At 24.3% G+C, this 16,004-nt stretch overlaps 3 protein-coding genes across 8 annotated transcripts; 1 reads left to right on the forward strand and 2 right to left on the reverse strand.

The window, feature by feature from the left end:
- Positions 1-1,835: 1,835 nt before the first annotated feature.
- LOC132922561 (uncharacterized) lies at positions 1,836-4,305 on the reverse strand. 2 transcript variants are annotated; one of them, XM_060986135.1, is made up of 2 exons: positions 4,082-4,305; positions 1,836-2,964 (listed from the first exon to the last, which is right to left on the reverse strand). In XM_060986135.1, the coding sequence occupies exon 2, from the start codon at positions 2,927-2,929 to the stop codon at positions 2,249-2,251; it is 681 nt and encodes a 226-aa protein (XP_060842118.1). In that variant the 5' UTR covers positions 2,930-2,964; positions 4,082-4,305; the 3' UTR covers positions 1,836-2,248. The 2 variants fall into 2 exon arrangements, with proteins under 2 accessions (XP_060842118.1, XP_060842119.1); XM_060986136.1 differs by having other exon boundaries at positions 4,078-4,305.
- A 2,066-nt stretch (positions 4,306-6,371) lies between these two features.
- LOC132922646 (nischarin) lies at positions 6,372-8,268 on the reverse strand. Its single transcript, XM_060986268.1, has one exon. The coding sequence runs from the start codon at positions 8,037-8,039 to the stop codon at positions 6,678-6,680; it is 1,362 nt and encodes a 453-aa protein (XP_060842251.1). The 5' UTR covers positions 8,040-8,268; the 3' UTR covers positions 6,372-6,677.
- Positions 8,269-8,471: 203 nt separating this feature from the next.
- LOC132922001 (acetyl-coenzyme A transporter 1-like) lies at positions 8,472-12,663 on the forward strand. Of its 5 annotated transcripts, none has more exons than XM_060985291.1 (10): positions 8,472-8,735; positions 8,857-9,129; positions 9,192-9,318; positions 9,716-9,875; positions 9,941-10,095; positions 10,445-10,635; positions 11,457-11,641; positions 11,729-11,849; positions 11,918-12,133; positions 12,407-12,663. In XM_060985291.1, exons 2-10 carry the CDS (start codon positions 8,896-8,898, stop codon positions 12,584-12,586), a joined length of 1,569 nt encoding a protein of 522 aa, XP_060841274.1. In that variant the 5' UTR covers positions 8,472-8,735; positions 8,857-8,895; the 3' UTR covers positions 12,587-12,663. The 5 variants fall into 5 exon arrangements, with proteins under 5 accessions (XP_060841274.1, XP_060841273.1, XP_060841278.1 ...); XM_060985290.1 differs by having other exon boundaries at positions 8,472-8,704; XM_060985295.1 differs by having other exon boundaries at positions 8,486-8,582.
- The last annotated feature ends 3,341 nt before the right edge of the window (positions 12,664-16,004 follow it).

Here is a 16,004-nt window from a genome sequence, read left to right on the forward strand (position 1 = left end):
CCAGTTCATTATTAAAGCGGGAACGCCAGGAACATTGTCACATTGAACACATGTTTCCCACCATCCGGTTTTTAAGGAGTAACGTAGGCAACCATAATGAAAATTAAGCTTTAAAAAAATAGAAGGTTTTAGTGGTAAATGGTTTAATGTTTAATGAATATCAATAATTTATATAATTTATAAAATATGATTCAATATGATAGTCTAAAAATGATTTTTATTTATATGCAACTTTGCATGATTTTTAACCTTTAGGGCTTTAGGCAATAAAAGAATTTTAATTTGAAACAAGTGTATCAACAACTTACTTATGTGGGTAGGCCTTACTGCCCTAGATGACTTTTATAGGTGATATTTTTTGTTTTGATTAAGAAAATAAATTTGTATTGATATAAATGGAAAAGAAACTGAATCTTGGACAACATTTTAGGGCTCATTTTTTAATTTTTGTTTATTGGACACGAAGTGTCAGAAAATATTTTTGAAATTTTGAATTTAAAAATACAAATTATTCAATTAACAAAATGTAAATTTTATATTATAAATACTTTAAATTATATATAATTTTCTCATACATAATTGTAATTGATATCATTCCTTATGCCTAAACAATTAAAATTGTCAAATACCTACAAAAATTTGAAAACAATTTTCATAGGGAAAGACATTTAGATAGATTAATTATCATTAATTTTCATCACGGACTAAGATATATAGATACTAAGTATTATATCTTAGTCCGTGATTTTCATAGATTAATTATTAATTATAATTATTTTATCAAGTTATATCAATTTTAATACCTACAGTTTTGATTGTGTAGTCGCGATAATCGATAAGTACCAATTGTACCTACCTAAAGACATTTGGACATTTTGTCCATCTTGAAAAATGTATTTGAATATTGGATTTTTTATTCAACATCACTAAAAATATGAGTGAAATTTTAACTGATAAAGAAACTGCTTAAATATAACTAAAAAAAAGCAAAAATATTTTTAAAACTATGTATATTATGTTAAATATTTGGTAATAAATATAAATTACCAAGGTTCTTAATTTTAAAATTAAAACACTTAGTAAAAAAAAATTATAATTTTTTTTTTAATGCTTGGTCTTGCAAAAGAGTAAGTACCAACTATATCCAAATTGCTACCAGAAACTAAAATCAAAGTTGAAGACTTTTTACTGCTTCTAAAGTTGTTAACTAACACTTTAAAAAAAATGTATTTATTCATTTTGACAATTTTTATCATACATCATTAAAATTATATTCTGTATTAAAAATTTAAAACATAACCGGACCATAATTCCATGTATATGGATTAGATAGTGTATCCATGTATAAATTAAGGATATGCTTTATTACAAATAAATAAGCAAAAGTTACATCATTTTAGTCAGCCTATTCAATATTATTATTCTTTTAGTTTATATAGATTGATAAAACTGTTTCAAATTTTATTGTTGAGCAAACATTTTAAGTGAACCAACATTTTCTACTACAAGACTCTGTTTTTATAATGGAATTATTAAACAAGTATGAATTAGGCAGAAATATGAAAATGTAGGTAATGTAAGTATGTATTATATTACTATATAAAAAGTTTAGAATTTTAAACTAGATCAATAATGAATGAAAAATATTATATAGTCTTTAAATTAACCATAAATGGTTATCAATAAATATAATAGCCATAATTAAATAGGTATGATTTGAAGTATTTGTAAAATATTAATTATTTCTCACAACATTAGTATAGTACAGTAGATTTAGTAAGATTTTTTTCAAATGGAATTTGTTTGCAGATTTTAAACTAAACCAACAAATATAATAAAGATAACATAATTATTATAATAAATAAATGTATTGAACAGTGACTTAATAATAGTATACATCATTATAATTAACATTAATTATTTGCTTCAAATTGATTAAAGTTAATCTTAAATAAATAACTTGATACATTATACGATAATTATACAATTGGCTTTAGTACAAAGATTTAGAAAAACACTTATACAACATTAAACTTTTTATAATATATATAATAATAATGTACAATAACAAATTTCCTCAAATTTTGGAAAATCTATAAATTCAGTTCATACTTTCATTATGCTATAAACACAATTCTTTGTTTTTTCTATGAAAACAATTTTGTTTCTTTTTCAATTACAATCATTTTATTTCATTTTTTAAATTTTTCCTTCTTAAAAATTGAAAATATGCACGTATAATTTAAAACTATTCTACCGCTAAACTAAATGATTCGATATCTGTAAAATGTTCGTTCATTGATTGAACAAATGCTTCTTCTTGAGGATCTTTTTTCTTTTGTTTATGTTTTCTATATTTTTTTGTTATAATTATATCTGCTTCTTCCTCTTCTTCTTTATCTTCATATAAACTTTTATTGTTTCTTTTTTTTCCGGGATATGATCGTCTTGGTGGTTTTTTAAATCTGACATCTATATCAGCTTCAATTTCAGCTAATAAATCTGTAACATTAGTACAGCTTCTATCTTCAGAAACGTCAGAAAAAGTGGTCCATTTATCATCAGAATCATTTGTAGTAGTGACAGTTAAATTTTCAGTCACAGTAGGTTCATCTTCTGGATCACTGTGAAATAATTCTGGAACTCGACCATAATTTATATTTTCTTCTATAACAGGAAGTATAGGTTTTAACTGCTGACAATCAAATTCTTTATTTATTGTTTTATTTTTATCCTCTTTATTTATTACACTAATATTTAAGCTATTATTATCTTTTAAAATCCTTTTTGATTTATTTTTATAAAGTTTAGATGGAGTAGATGATTGTTGTGGGGGCTCAAAATTTTCTGCATCTCCAATGGAAAATTTGCTAAGACGAACTGTTTTTTTCTTGCGAGCCATTGATGTATCTTTTGTCGTCCGAATCATAATTTTAGTGATTTTTTACTATAAAATAAATCAATCTGTAATATAAAAAAAAATAAAATTGTTTAGTAACTTTGCTGTATATCCAATAAATAGATCCAATACCAGTTGATAATCTTATACTCGTAAAATAACATTCGTTATTTCATAAAGTTTAAACATTTTGAATTTTTTTAATACAATTTTAAGTTTATTAATCATAAAACTTAAAAACACATATTTTTAAAAGAAACCATACAATTTTAATTTTTTATACCAAATCATAATAGTTTAAGAGTTAAATAAATACATGAAAATCAAATATTGAACAAGCAGTCTAGTAGATAAATTATGAGTATTTCAATTTTAGTTAAGCTGTATAGAATGACAAACGGATATCCGACAAATGTTAGTGATTTTACTGTGCTCATCTAAATTATAAGATATAACTTATAAAAAAAGATTAATTTTTACTAATAAAAACACACTGTGTTTTACTATATTATTAGTGTTGTCATTTTACGTAAAACATATTATTAAGTTTTTCCTTTTAAAATGTTCATGTTAGACATATACCAACAATAATTGATGGAAAAGAACTATTGGCACCCTACATAAGCATGTAAAAGAAATCAATGTATACATTAACTGACCATTAGCTCACTATCGATTCAATAAATGTTTATTGATTGTTCATGCAATACATTATAAAATTACAGTAGTGAGGAGTAACAAAATTATACAGTGAGATTAGGTAATGATAAAAAATAAATGTAAGTGAACCTATGTATATATTGATTTAAATGAAATATAAATACTGTAATGGTATTGCATATCAATACGCTACTAATAATAAAACAGTACAGCAAATATACACTATATACTTGTATACACAAATATTTGGGAAGTACACCAATCATGGGAATTTATCATTATACATACAAATTGAATAGCAAGCCAAGAGATTATCTAAACAATAGCACTAATAAGAATGCACGCTGCTATATCTTCATTATATTAGTGTCTACGCAGATACATAAAAAAAGCTAAATTGTCATAATTGAAAGCCAGATAGGTAAAGACTACCAATCAAATAAAACTACATAATTAATTATATAAAAACCATAGTTTTCTCCGAAATCTAGTTCAATAAAAGGATTAAAATTACTCACTTACTTCTACTCAATGGATATTTTTAAGTAAAGTCCACTCTTGTCTTGAGTCTTAACTAAATAGTTAACTGTGAATATAAAAGTAAAACGTACAGTATAGTTTTACCAAACCGTAAAGGCGTAAGCAAATGGTATGGGAGTGTGGTCACAAATGGTCTGTTGTCTGTAGTCTGTATGACAGTATTCTAGTTAAAACTTAAAAGACATGAGCTATAAAGCCGTTAATCAAAATTCTAAAAAACAATAACAACAAATGTCGAAACTTGACAACGTTAATTTTGTTACCAACCTATGGACGATAATATAAATAATATTAAAATAGTAAGTATTCGTTCGGTGGTGGCACTGCTTAGATATCTGATAATAGTCATGTTATCACTAAAACGTTTGGATCATATCATAAACAATAAACATGAACCACGAACGACACGAACTAAGAATTAAGATTAATAATTAGTATTGGTTCATGATCATAAATATTCATAATCATATTTTACTCCTAAAGTCCTAATAGATAATTATATTAATAAAATAATAAATAATAATATTTAATATTAATATTTTATTTTTATTTGAGGTAAACAATCTATACAATTAAAATATTCCAGCTTGGTAATACTTATACAATTGAGGCGTTGACATGGAAAAGGTACTAAGTCAAAAAAAATCAATTTTTCGTTTTTTCGTTGAAAAGGTACTAAATACATATGCCAATGGCCTGGAAAAAGAACTAACTCAAATTTCATTAAATATTAATAATTACGTTGAACACAAGATGGCACTGGTTGTAAATCATATACATATTGTACATATAGTACAATATGCTAAAATCAGTTTTTTCCTTCTCCTGTAAAATTTGGTTTTTATGACTTAGTACCTTTTCCATGTCAACGCCTCAATTATACATGCCTATAATCAAAGTTTCTATTCCCATCTCATAATTTAAGGTTCACCTCACGAAAATTATACTTAAAAACAGTTTTTAGATTCACTATTCAGTAAACAATAAGACAGCTATTGTTATTTCTATTCAAATTATAATTTAAATTAAGTATGCAAAAGTATTGTCAAACTGAAACAGATATTTTATTATTGAAATATGAAACAATTATTTTTTTTTAATTATTATGAATTGACATACAAAATACCTATTATTAAAAATTTTAAATTTTACCAAAATTAAGATATTTACAGATTTTCATAACAAAAATCAGCGTTCCATTCGAAATTGATTAAATTACGCAATTCGTGTTTTGCTAAGTAACATAGCTTTTATATTTAGAAATTCAAAAACATTATTGGCTCTAACTTGTTGATTTTTATTCAATTTTAATATGTATTCGTTTTGAACTATTTTAAAACATATGATCGCTACAAAATAGCAATCTTGAAAATTTAAAAAAAATTTAAAACATTTTTTGACAATTTTTGAAAAAAAATTGAATTTTATGCGATTTAATCTTAATTTCCATACTTATTAGTTATTACTGTAAAATGACCGTATTTAAATAAATTAATTTTTCACTGAGATACTAAGGGTGATACCGGACTTAGGGGACATACTGTGTACGATACATACTTCTATTATTTGTAAAAAAAAATTATAATAAAGTTCGTCAAAAATATATTGTTTATTTTTGGTTTGCATTACGTATACGTATATTTGTAATTTTTACTTTTTATTATTAATATAGTTTGTTTTGAATTACTATAAATAATTAAATAAAGGTAAAAATAAATTATTATTTAATGGATGTAGATACAAAATATGTTTTAAAATACCTACGCAGAAAATTTTTTTTCGTTAGATTTAGCATTTTTATAAGGAAGTATTTTTCTACGAAATTTTGCTATAATAGTATAATGTATAAATAATGGTAATACAAGGTAAAATAACATAATTGATTTATGTTTTGTGATATAATTTATATAACTATAATAGGTAATAAGATTAAAATAGACTTGGTCACTTGGACCTATGCTACAAATTACACATTATGACAAACTGATTAAATATCAAACAGTTAGGTAACTAAGAATAGGAATGAAATATGAAAATTATTCTAAGATTTGAAACATTACTAAATAATTATCAATAAAATGTTATTGGTTTTAAAAAATTATTATAATAATAGAGCATATTATAATATATATTAGATACATCATACATTAGATTTATATTATATTAAGCACGTATTCTGTGGTCGTACTACATAGTAAACGGTTAAAGTGAGCAATTTTCTTTATTATTTTTTTCAAACTTATGAGTGGAAAAAGAAAAAAAACAGACAAAATAATGTAATAAAATAATGTATATTAGTTAAATTGTTTTTACTTAATACAAAATTTTACAATTGAAACATTTCATATTTATGCCAGTATACAGTTTTAACAAAAATTATAAAACATACAAATATTAAAAATGTTTAACAAAATAAATAGGTAGGTATATTATTATCACAAGACAAAAACGAAATATTAATTTGTGATTATTATTGATAATAATAATGATAATGAATATAACAAATAAAAATAATTATATATATATATAGTTTAATGAAACAAAGAACAATAATAATAATGTTTTAGTGTAATCTAAATCATCTATCAAATAATGTTTTGCCTTCTTTGGCAACTTTTAATGCATGCATTATTGCCACAGTGTCTAGCTCTTTTTGAGTGGGTCTCTCATTATCTAAACAAAAATCTGAAGTTCTCTTTTTTAGTATCCCTAGTACCTTAATTCTATAATCAACCACAGTTGACACAGGATTTCCAGACAAAACTAAATAATTCATATTCTGTAACCCACTCAAATGTTTTAACTGATCTATATCATTAACTAAATTTGAACCTAAATCCAACATTTCTAGTGAAAATAATTTTGAAAATGCTTCCAAATTAGATATTTTATTTGAAGACAGATTTAAACATATTACATTTCCTAGTTTTGTATGAAGATCAAATACTTCAGTAATATTATTACTTGATAGTGATAAGTGACTGAGATAAGTAAGAGGTGACATATCTTCAATGGTATTTAATAAATTTCCATTTAAATTTATTGTTTTAACATTTGGCGTTAAAATTGTGAGACTTTTTAATGTTAGTATTTCATTCCAACTGAAATCAACTACTTTTACTTTATTCCAAATCATAGTAGAATCCATGTCAGAAGACCATTCTTTATGAACGTTATCACATAGTAAAATATCTTCAGGAGTTTTGAGCTTTGAATTGTAAACAGTAATTATACGTACTGTATCCCGTAATGTCATTAAATTGTATATCATATTATAGGCAATATTATAACATTCAAATTTATTCACATTCTTAAAAGATGATAGCTCAAAACTTAATTTATTGTAAATTATGTTACTTGTACCAATATAATGATTTCCTCCTTTAATTGCTAAGTATTTAAACTTTGAACAAAAATCCAACACATGACTGAAATTATATTCATTATTTTCACTATCCGGACAAGGTAATTTTAATCTTTCACTAATTGCATATAACAGTAAAACATTAAAATTGAAACCATTATCATTTAAAAGGTAATCATCACCGTTTTGAAAAAAATCTAAAGCTAGTTTCTTAACAATTAAAATTACATCATACTTGTCGAATTCCAAAAACTCTAATAGTTCATCAGGCATTGACTTTTGCAAAAATGACAAGACGGTTTGTAAATATATTTCCAATCCAACCCGACGTTTTTCAATAAAATTTGGTTCCTTGTTCCCAATTATTTTTTTTCCAGGTAGTATGTCTTTGGTCACAGTATGTTCGTTTACTAATTTTTTGTGCAATTCCAAAAATTCTTTGTATCTTTTTTGTACAGTCCATGTAACATCACCAACATTCACTTTAATGAGATAATATGTAACCCCATCAGTATCTGTTTCAGCATTAGAAATGGCAATGCTACATTCGCGACAATATTGTACATAACAAGACATTTTATGTATTTCGTTAAAAAAATATAATTATTCAGAAAAACATGTAAATAAATGTAACACAAAAAAATTTCGAAATTGAATCATTTTAATATTAATAGTAACGACAGAAAACAGGACGATTTTTATGAAATACTGCAAGTAAAAACAAACTACATTTAATATGTAAGCTGCACATAAAACAGAACATCGTATAAATTAAAAAAATGTTAGAAAATATAAATAATATGAGATTGTTTATCACATTGCTAAATGGCAATGGTTTAATAATTATTATTAATATTTATCTTCGTACAGTTCGTACTTCAATAGAAATGATAAAAGATTTTGTTGTTATCAATGTTGATATTGTCAATCGCAATGTTTATAAATATTATGCGCATGCGTTAACGAACCGGTATATACATTTTCATATACGTGGATTATTTTTTTTTTTTTGTTATTACTTTTTAGTTTTAACAATAGTTGAAAATTCAATATTTATTAATTAAGTAAATAAATAGTTGACCACCACTGACGAGTACTAAATGCTAATAATAAATTACTGTAATTATGTAAATGTAAAATAAAAAGAATGTGCAAAATAAAATTTAGATTAATGTTATATGTAATAGATATTATTTAGATGACATCATTTCTGTACCTATACAGCTAAACCACCTACTTAAGTCAGTATTACATGTATAAAAGTATCATTAGGTGTTTATATATGTAATCAGCAATCTATTAGTAATTTATTAGTGATTTGATTAGTATTCAAAAATCTTCTGTAGTACTTAGTACTGTAATGTAGTGGTTTTATTTTAAATTTCTGTTATAGTTTTCAAATATTGTTCATCAATAACATTAAACATATACAATGAGTAAAGTCAAACCAAGAAAAGCTATGGTTTTTGAAGATAAACTAGAAAATTTTAGTCCAAAGCGAAAGAAACATGGTTTACATGTACCTAAAGCCGTACCTTCCACGATTGGTGATAGGCTGAACATAGCAATTTTGTTATTTCTGTACACATTACAAGGTGTACCACTTGGACTTTCAGCAGCTATACCAATAATAATGCAGAAGAAACATATAACTTACAAAGAACAGGTTGAATAATTTATAATTTAATATTTTATTCATATTATTAATTAATTGTACTGCAATTTTAGGCCCAATTTAGCTTTTCTACATGGCCATTTAGTTTAAAACTATTATGGGCACCTATAGTTGATTCTATATTTTGGCCAAAGTTTGGTAGAAGAAAAACCTGGCTTGTTCCTGTACAATATTTGATTGGTCAGTAAAAATATTAATAATATTTTTAAATATAACTCATTACTCAGTTTTTTTAGTAGACTTGATATCTATATAATGTATATAATTATAATATATATATAGCATAAAATAGTTTGAATTTTAACAGTTCCTATTATGAAACTAGAAAAATCTATATCTATATTAAATTAAAAACTTATATAGTAATATTTAGATAATAAATATAATCTATCAATTAGATCTATCTATCTGTACTATCTTGTGATAAAACAATACTTGGTTAAGCTATATAGTAATTATTACCTACTTAGTGTATACTATTTTTATTTTTTTTTAACAATAATATATTATTGTTAGACATGTATGGTTTTAATTTCTCAATGTACGTTTTATATACTTGATTGACTTAATGTTTCAGGTTTTTTTCTGTTATTTTTGGCAATGAACATCAATGATTGGCTGGTGTTTACAGAAAATCCAAACACTACTTTTTTGACATTAATGTTTTTTTGTTTGAACTTCCTAGCAGCTACACAAGATATTGCTGTTGATGGTTGGGCATTAACAATGTTAAGAAAGTTAGTACTTAAATGTTTGCATATTTTTATTTTTTTTAATAAATAATTTTAATCAATAATTACAGAGAAAATGTAGGATATGCTTCAACATGTAATAGTGTAGGACAAACAATAGGTGCTTTTCTTGGCTATGTTGTGTTTATAACATTAGAATCACCTACTTTTTGTAATAAATGGCTACGATTTACTGAGAGTACAGAGGGTTTAATCACATTACAAGGTGATTATAAAATATATTACTAAGTTTAATTCAAATTGACAATGTTAATTTATAATAAGATGAAATCTATTTTTTGTTTTTGATTTAACGTAATAAGTGTTAAGAGTTCTTATTATCTTTTTTTTTAACAGAAATTTCTATGCATTAAATGATCTCAATTTTTAATTAATTATAAAAAAAAATATATTTAAAGAGTTTTTTTAATATTCATTAATAATAAAGAGTTATTCTAAAAACAAGTGAAGTGGATTTCATCTACTATTTTTATAATGTTTATTTATTATTATTATATATAAAGATACAAAATATCTTCATTTTTTTTACCAATTTATTAATTTACTTTTTTTAGGTTTTTTATATTTTTGGGGTTATACATTTATGATTGCTACAACATTGGTAGCTATATTTAAACATGAAAAAGACCAATCATCTCAACATGATAGCCTTGATTTAAATTTATATCAAACATATAAACTTCTTGGAGATATCATGAAATTACCAAGCGTTAAAAGCCTATCAATAGTATTACTTACTGCTAAGGTAAATTAAAAAGCCGGAAAATAAATATTGTATAATATATTATTAATTTCTGCATAAAAAAATAATAATTTAATCTACAGTATGATTTTATAATATTTACGTAAATGTACATGCTTAATTATTACCTAAAATTTTAATGTCTAATTTAATAATATTTTTATCTGTAGATTAATTTCAATATTTTAACATAATATCATATTAAAATAATTTGTTTTCCATATACTCAATTAATTGTTCTCATGTCTATTCTGCATAAAAATTAAAATATCAAAAATAAATGTTTGATCAAAGTTTATGTTCCACTAAATTTTTGCAATCTTTTAATAAGTTATTTTACATAAATTTCAAATTAAATCCCACTGTAGTAAAAATTAAAAGCAAGGTTTTTTTTTTATATATATTGCCGGTTAGATACTCAAAAGATGGTTAATAATTATAGAGCATGATATTAAGTAAAGCATTTAATTTAACAGTTTGGCAAGGCTTAGAACTTTAACTTTATGTATTTTCATATTTCTTAGGTAACTAAATATTCAGTATTTGGTTTGACAAAAATTTGTTTTTAAACTCATGTATGATACCTAGAACTTAAATCCAAAAATGACATTGTATAATTTTTGTATGCTAAAAGATTTTATAAATGTTAACTCATTCCTATTTTGGTAACAAATAATAATAATAATAATAAAAAAGTTATTAAAGAAATAAATTTAAAAAATCTTGTGGTGTTTTCCATTTCCATGCTCATTTATATTTATATAATGCATAGTTTTGTATGTTTTATAAAATATTAATTAATTATTTTATTAACCATGTTTTAGATAGGATTTAGTGCAATCGATGTTGTTTCTAGTTTAAAAATCATTGATAAAGGTATTCCTAAAGATGATATTGCTTTGATTGGACTATTATCAATACCACTCCAAATCATTATACCAGTATTGATAACTAAGTACACAGCTGGACCTAAACCGATGAATGTATATTTAAAATCTATACCATACAGGTAAAACTGTATAAAATAAACATATATATGTATATATATATATATTTATTTTATTTTAATAATTTTGTTGAAAATTATCTGATTTAGATTATTAATTGGTATTGTCATTGCAATTATTGTTTACTTTACACCATATTTTATTTATCAAGATGGCAAAGTTTCAATGTTCTATTATATAATAGTATTGAGTTCATTTTTACTACATCAGGTATGAAGTATAAATTGATAGTTTTTATAGTTTTTTATTAATAATTTATTATTTTTTTTTGCACATAGTTGACTATGTACTCAATGTTTGTGGCTGTAATGGCATTTTTTGCCCGTATAAGTGATCCATTATTTGGTGGCACTAATATGACTTTGTTAAACACATTAACAAATTTAGGAGGCGCTTGGGCTAATACTGCTGCATTATGGATGACTGATTTTTTGACATACAAACAGTGTTCAAACAATGAAAATAACATATGTTCTACTGAAACAGAAATTAATGTTAGTAAAAATTTAAATTTTTTCGCATACTATATTTTTTTTCATTTTTAATAATGTCGTAATTTTTGTTATACAAATATATTTGATATAAAACATTTAATAAAAACAAAAAATTGTAAATTATATTAAATTAATTTATGTAACAATTTTTTTTTTGTGTTTTTATTATAACAATATATATATTTAATATATCATAAATAAGTTATTTTTCTTATTTAATTATTTTTGAATGTTAAAAATATTTAATGTATTATATATATGTTTATGTTTTAGGCTTGTCAAACATCAGATGGAAAGTGTGAAATTACAATTGATGGATTTTATTTGGAAACTATTTTATGCACAATTTTTGGAATAATGTGGTATCAATATTTTTCAAAAAAAATACGTAACCTGCAATCTAAAGACCTGAAACATTGGCACGTTGATGCTAAAAAATATTCAAAATTATAAATAAAAATAAATTGTTGATTATTACTTATTATTCATTTGTTATAAAAGAAAACCAGAATAAATATTTTATTTATTGATTGGTTTCATAAATCTTAATGGTGTAATAATTGCTAAAGCAGTGCTCCTCAAACTATAGGCCACGAAATATTTATTTTATTTAAAATATTTTTGGTTATATAGTTATTAAGTAAATCCATAGCAGTTCAGTCGTATTTTTTTGCTCGATATTGTGCGTTTTGTGCATTTTAGTATATAATAAGAAAAAATAGTTAATGATTTTGATTTAAGGGGCCTTGACAGTTTTACATTAAATTTAGGGGGCCCAAAACAAAAAAGTTTGAGAAGCACTGTGCTAAAAAAATAATATTATAATTACTTTTTGTAGGAATACCTGTATTAACAGATCATTGATCTGAAATATTTATACGTACATTTATATGTAAAGTTATCATTAGGGCAGAAGACTTGTAGCATTTGCATATTTGTTTTGTACAATCATAAAAATAGCAGAGTAAAAAACAAATACAAGTGAAAGAAGGTTCCTCAACCTCTTTTCATATGCCAGCTAAGTAATATCAGAAATAATACAGTCACAATATTTTTTTATAAGGATTTTATTTTAGAATTTTTGACGAATTTCATCAAAATCAAGAAAATTTGCAAATTATTTTTTAGTTAGAAATTGTATATGAAAATATTTTGTAGAAAAACATTTATAAAATCTTCATTTTTTATAGCTATAAGTCAGGGGTGTCCAAACTTTTGTAAAGACTGGACCACATCATATAGGTATAAATGTTGTTGTAGGCCACATACTTTTTAATAATAATACATTCAAATAAAATGATTAAATTATATTCTATAGGTATTAAACAATACATTTTTTTATAATTTTTCTATAGTGAATAATAAGCAGAAATATTTTACAAGTATTAATATTTAATTATAATTAGACGGAAAAATGTATTTATTTATAATAATAAAAAAAAAATGTTTAATCTTTTAATTTGAAGTGAGGGCTGCATAAAAATGTACCGCGGACCGTGAGTTGGACACCCCTGCAGTATAAGATTTAATAATTGTGCATTATTCCTCAAGAGTAGTTCATACTAAAAAATCTTAAAAATATATCAGCATACCTAAGGCCGTACCTAGGAGGAGTAATCAACCCCCACCCTCTCCAAATGTACTCGTATTACATAAACTTAAAAATTATTTCATCATTATTTTATATACCATTTACTAACATTTGTATGGGTCCCCCCGCCCGCTCCAGAAATTTTTTTCTTAGTACAACATTGAGCATACCTAATTATTTTTATAAATATTTGAATTTTGAAATCCAAATTTAGATAAAATTACATATTAAAAGTCTTAAGGGGCCGCTACAATACTACACGTCTACACCAACATTTGTTTTCTCTGTCTATCTCCGCCACATAGTATAGGAACAAAGATATTTCGTATTCCCACGATTGCGGCTCTCTAGTTCAGTTTAGGGCAAAGGCACCTATTATATTATATTCTTCTTTATAAAATATATAATTGGTGCCTTCGCCTTAAACTGAACTGGAGAGTCGTAATCGTAGGAATACGGAATAGGTATCTTTGTTTCTATATTATGTGGTGGAAATAGACAGAGAAAACAATTAACAAATGGTGTAGAGAGTGGTTCCTTAAAGAATGAATAACATAGCTCATTATTTTGTTGTAATTTAAAAACAATTCATGGGTTCGTATGGAAACTTAAAACTTACATAGGTACCTATATTTTGAATTGTACCTACTTTACATCTTTAGATAATAATTAATAAAATTATCAAAATATACAGATTAATTTTAAAATATTACCTATTTATACTATGAATCTATTTACTTTGTTTTACGGTAAAGGTGGTGTTGTTTCAGGAGTTTAAGCAGTTGATAATATACGAGTCGACAAATAGTTATTATTTATTTGAAAAACAATAAAATATATTTTAAAACGTCTATGTTCAGCACTCTGCAGCTACGAAAGCTACGTATTACAGATTAATAATAATAATATTATATTAAAATAACTATTTAGTTATGACAGAAAAAAACATTTTTGATCTTGATTATTATTTAATATTTAAATGTGAAATTAAAAAAAGTCATTATGTAATTTAATAAATCATTATAATAATAAGTATGAACCATGAGAATTTCTTTTAATCCATTTTACTTTTTAATGAAATGAAATTAAATACACCCAAACCACAGAACAACAAACATTAGGTACCTAATAATAATAATGCTATCTATAATAAAATCTCCTATATTAACCACTGATTAAGAATCCTCGGTCACCGCCCTACAGATTTTCTCCCAGAGAATTACCTATAATACAAGACCATTTTTATACTAACTTAACTTCAAAGGTTTCGAAAGTGTAAAAGAATAATGTATTCGAATTTTCGAAAATGGTCATGATGTTTTAATACTTATACCAGACACCAGTTATACCAGCACAAACATTGTTTCTAGAAAATCGGACTATATACATTTTACCAACTATTGCCGAAGAAATCTTCATTTTTTCAAATTAATTCAACATCTAGCCTAACTATGTGGTGAGATTTTTACAAAAATAAAATACATCAAATCTAAGTATAGAACCAACTTAAGTAACGAATATTTACAAGCGTTAATACTGATTGAAATAATCAAGTTTGAATAATTAGATGTAAATTACTATTTACTAAGCAATTTTAAAAAGACAAGTAATTTTGAACTTATTTTATTTTGAGCCTTTAAATTAAAGTAACTTAATTACATATAAAATGGTAATAAAATAATTCTTATATATCTTTTTAATTTAAATACCTCTATCCCTAATCCCTAATAATATCTAACTAGCTATGGAAATATTATTACGTTGATAATTTTGGCCCACGATGCCAAAGCATCTTAGATTTAGAGCGCAAAAAAAAGTGAAAACATCTGTATTTGTAGTTAATATAATGTGTATTATTATTTATTAATATACTCGTAATAATATTAATTTAGTCTTTGAACAAATATATACTTTTATTATCATTATGAATATATTACTATAATACCTACATATACTTATAATAGTTACGATATGTTACAATTGAGTATTGACTATGTATATGATTATAAATGCCATCAAAAGTCCAAAGACAAAAAAAAATCTCATATCATAAAATTAATGTCCTTAAGGTAGTGTCCAATTGTATGACGTATACTCGTATACATCAATCTAACCTAGCGTAGCCACAAGCCAGGATTTTGAAATGGGGGCGGGGACAAACCCAAAATACTAAAAAAGTATAATTAACAATTAACAATAACAGTTCATTTTTGTATTAAGTTGATACATCTGATGGGGGGCATGGTCCACTGCCTCCCTCCCATTGATACGTCACTGGTA

Source organism: Rhopalosiphum padi, chromosome 2, assembly GCF_020882245.1.
Source record: "Rhopalosiphum padi isolate XX-2018 chromosome 2, ASM2088224v1, whole genome shotgun sequence".
In the NCBI taxonomy this organism is placed as follows: Eukaryota; Metazoa; Arthropoda; class Insecta; order Hemiptera; family Aphididae; genus Rhopalosiphum; species Rhopalosiphum padi.

What these genes read in the sequence shown, in the direction of transcription:
- LOC132922561 (XM_060986135.1), bottom strand. Translation starts at nt 2,929, where the DNA reads ATGATTCGGACGACAAAAGATACATCAATGGCTCGCAAGAAAAAAACA.
- LOC132922646 (XM_060986268.1), bottom strand. Translation starts at nt 8,039, where the DNA reads ATGTCTTGTTATGTACAATATTGTCGCGAATGTAGCATTGCCATTTCT.
- LOC132922001 (XM_060985291.1), top strand. Translation starts at nt 8,896, where the DNA reads ATGAGTAAAGTCAAACCAAGAAAAGCTATGGTTTTTGAAGATAAACTA. An exon ending in TAGTATTACTTACTGCTAAG is followed by an intron (nt 10,636 to 11,456) that starts GTAAATTAAAAA and finishes ACCATGTTTTAG; the next exon opens with ATAGGATTTAGTGCAATCGA. An exon ending in GTTCATTTTTACTACATCAG is followed by an intron (nt 11,850 to 11,917) that starts GTATGAAGTATA and finishes TTTTGCACATAG; the next exon opens with TTGACTATGTACTCAATGTT.